At 35.5% G+C, this 2169-nt stretch overlaps 1 protein-coding gene across 1 annotated transcript; it reads left to right on the top strand.

Annotated features, from left to right (window-relative positions):
- Positions 1 to 932: 932 nt before the first annotated feature.
- On the top strand, positions 933 to 1589 carry LOC133290784 (protein NDH-DEPENDENT CYCLIC ELECTRON FLOW 5-like). The gene has a single exon (XM_061488895.1). The coding sequence runs from the start codon at positions 1002 to 1004 to the stop codon at positions 1587 to 1589; it is 588 nt and encodes a 195-aa protein (XP_061344879.1). The 5' UTR covers positions 933 to 1001.
- Positions 1590 to 2169: the final 580 nt, after the last annotated feature.

Raw genomic sequence — 2169 nt, 5'->3', positions numbered from 1 at the left:
ACTGTTCCAGCAATGTCATGGAATGCATTGTGATTGCCACTTTCCAAAAGACAGGAAGAGCAGTGAGCATCAGCTATTGTTCTCTCGCTAGGGAATCTCATATTCTTCTACTATTGCTGCTGGCATGGATGAAGACTAAAATTGTTAGAATTGGTTGTTGCTTTGGTCATGTTTGTATCCCAACACAAAGTCTCGAACTAGGGCAATTTTGGCCTTAGGCGTGTTGTTATCTTAACAAATTTTGAATTTTGATTTTCCATGGAATACAAATACATTTGGTCTGGAAATTTAAATTAATTTTAGTCCTCGTGTTATGAGTGTGGTGGTGTTCATTTGCCCATCATTATTGCCCTAGATTTATAACTTCACTACTACCCTATGTGGGTTTTTGGTGCCAAGTGATGAAAGCACTACTCATAGGGAGAAAGCCGATTAAATGTACAATACAGAACAAGAATGAATGTTGCATATTTTCGTCCCTCCACATTTTATCATAGTTATAGTATGTTAGCTGCCAATTGAATTAAGATGCCATTAAGCTTTGAAAATTGAAAATTTTCCCAAGTAATGGAGTAAAATATGATCACAAGTTTAAACTTTGAATACTGTTTCTTGAAATAAACGATCAGATTGCCTTTTCCACAAAATCAATTAAAAAAGAAGAAGGGAAAATATAAGCTATTGAGCTTATAGTTAAAATTTCAATAAGGGTTAACTCACAACTCAGTTTAATAGCAGAGGAAAAATACCGCTTGATTGAATGTTGTACCAGTCACAATATATTGCAAAAGGAAAAAAAAAAACAAGCCAAAGTGTTGAGAAAGAGACAAAAGCTACAAAAATATATAGAAATATCTGAGATACTAATATGCAATAACAAAAGCACGATCATATCAATCACCTTATCCACTTATAGTCCAATTTCTAGCCAAGCCAACAAGATGAAGAAAATCCTCTTTTACTCTAGAGAGTCTAGAGTAAGACCTCATTTGGTATGAAGCATGACCATGGCTTTAAGTTCACTTTTTTGCTCCAGTCGTTCCATTCCCACATCCATGTTAACTTCTGCTGGTAACATACCTTCTTCACACACTTGTTTACCTTGTACTGCTAGTTTTATTAGACACAACCAATGCAAGAGAGAGTTTCCACACCCAGCTGTGGCTTCAGTACCTAACCAACCTATCAACTTTGATTACTTGGAAGAAGAATTCAGTGGACGTGGAGTCACCTTTGAAGGGGTTGGTAATAGTTGCATTGCCAAGATGGAATTGAAAAATGGAAGCATTGCAACTATGTTGCTGCCAAGTGGATTGATCACCTCCTATAAGGCCCCAATGTGGCATGGTGGTAAGGTGGAATTGCTCCATACTACAATGTCAGAGGGAGAATATGGTGATGCCATCATTCAAGGAGGGGTGTCTTTAAACTTCAATTTTCAAACTGATGATGGTGAAGTTTCATGGTCTCCAACTAATTGGGTTCTGCATGATATTAAAGGAGCTGCTGAGGAATCCATTCAGGTCTGTTATCCTGTGCGTAAATTAGTAGGGTGTATTATAAAAAGACAAATAACTCTTCTAAAATAGTTGAGCTTCACAGTTGAACAACAGAATGTTAACATGCATGACACAACACTGATTCAGTAGAAATGGTACGTAAAAATCAATTAAATACATCTCAAAATCCAGCTATCCTTACTTTTTGTATTATACTTCTTTGTACAGTTCCCATGTACCCTTAAAAAATAAACAAATTAAAGCCTTTAATGAATCAAAAGGGACACAAGATAAAAGAAATAATGTTACTCGTAGGCTGATATCAATTGATTCCTCAAGGCCTAGAACATGACTAAAAAACAAATGCTTATAGAAATTCAGGTTACGTAGCCCTCCTATTATTTTGGAAAAAATCACAAACCATAGCAAACTCAATACAACATCCACACTTTCACACATTAATTTTAAAAAATGGCATTACATAAACAATCTTGAGTCTGATATTTTTTTTAATAAAGCAACAACTCAATAAATGACTTTTCACCTTATGTAATAGTTAAATTTGCTCCATCCCCAATTTGCTCTTGTTGTGCCTTTCCGGTTCAAAACCAAAATTTTGGCAGCAGGATGCTGAACTTCCAAGTTCGTTTACAATTGTAGCAGCATCATT

Source organism: Gastrolobium bilobum, unplaced genomic scaffold, assembly GCF_033153095.1.
Source record: "Gastrolobium bilobum isolate Gb01-03AN ecotype WA unplaced genomic scaffold, APGP_CSIRO_Gbil_v1 utg2839, whole genome shotgun sequence".
Classification (NCBI taxonomy): Eukaryota; Viridiplantae; Streptophyta; class Magnoliopsida; order Fabales; family Fabaceae; genus Gastrolobium; species Gastrolobium bilobum.
This window is presented reverse-complemented; position numbering and strand designations above follow the sequence as displayed.

Bases quoted from the DNA above. Each gene is read 5' to 3' on its own strand.
- LOC133290784 (XM_061488895.1), top strand. From the start codon at position 1,002: ATGACCATGGCTTTAAGTTCACTTTTTTGCTCCAGTCGTTCCATTCCC.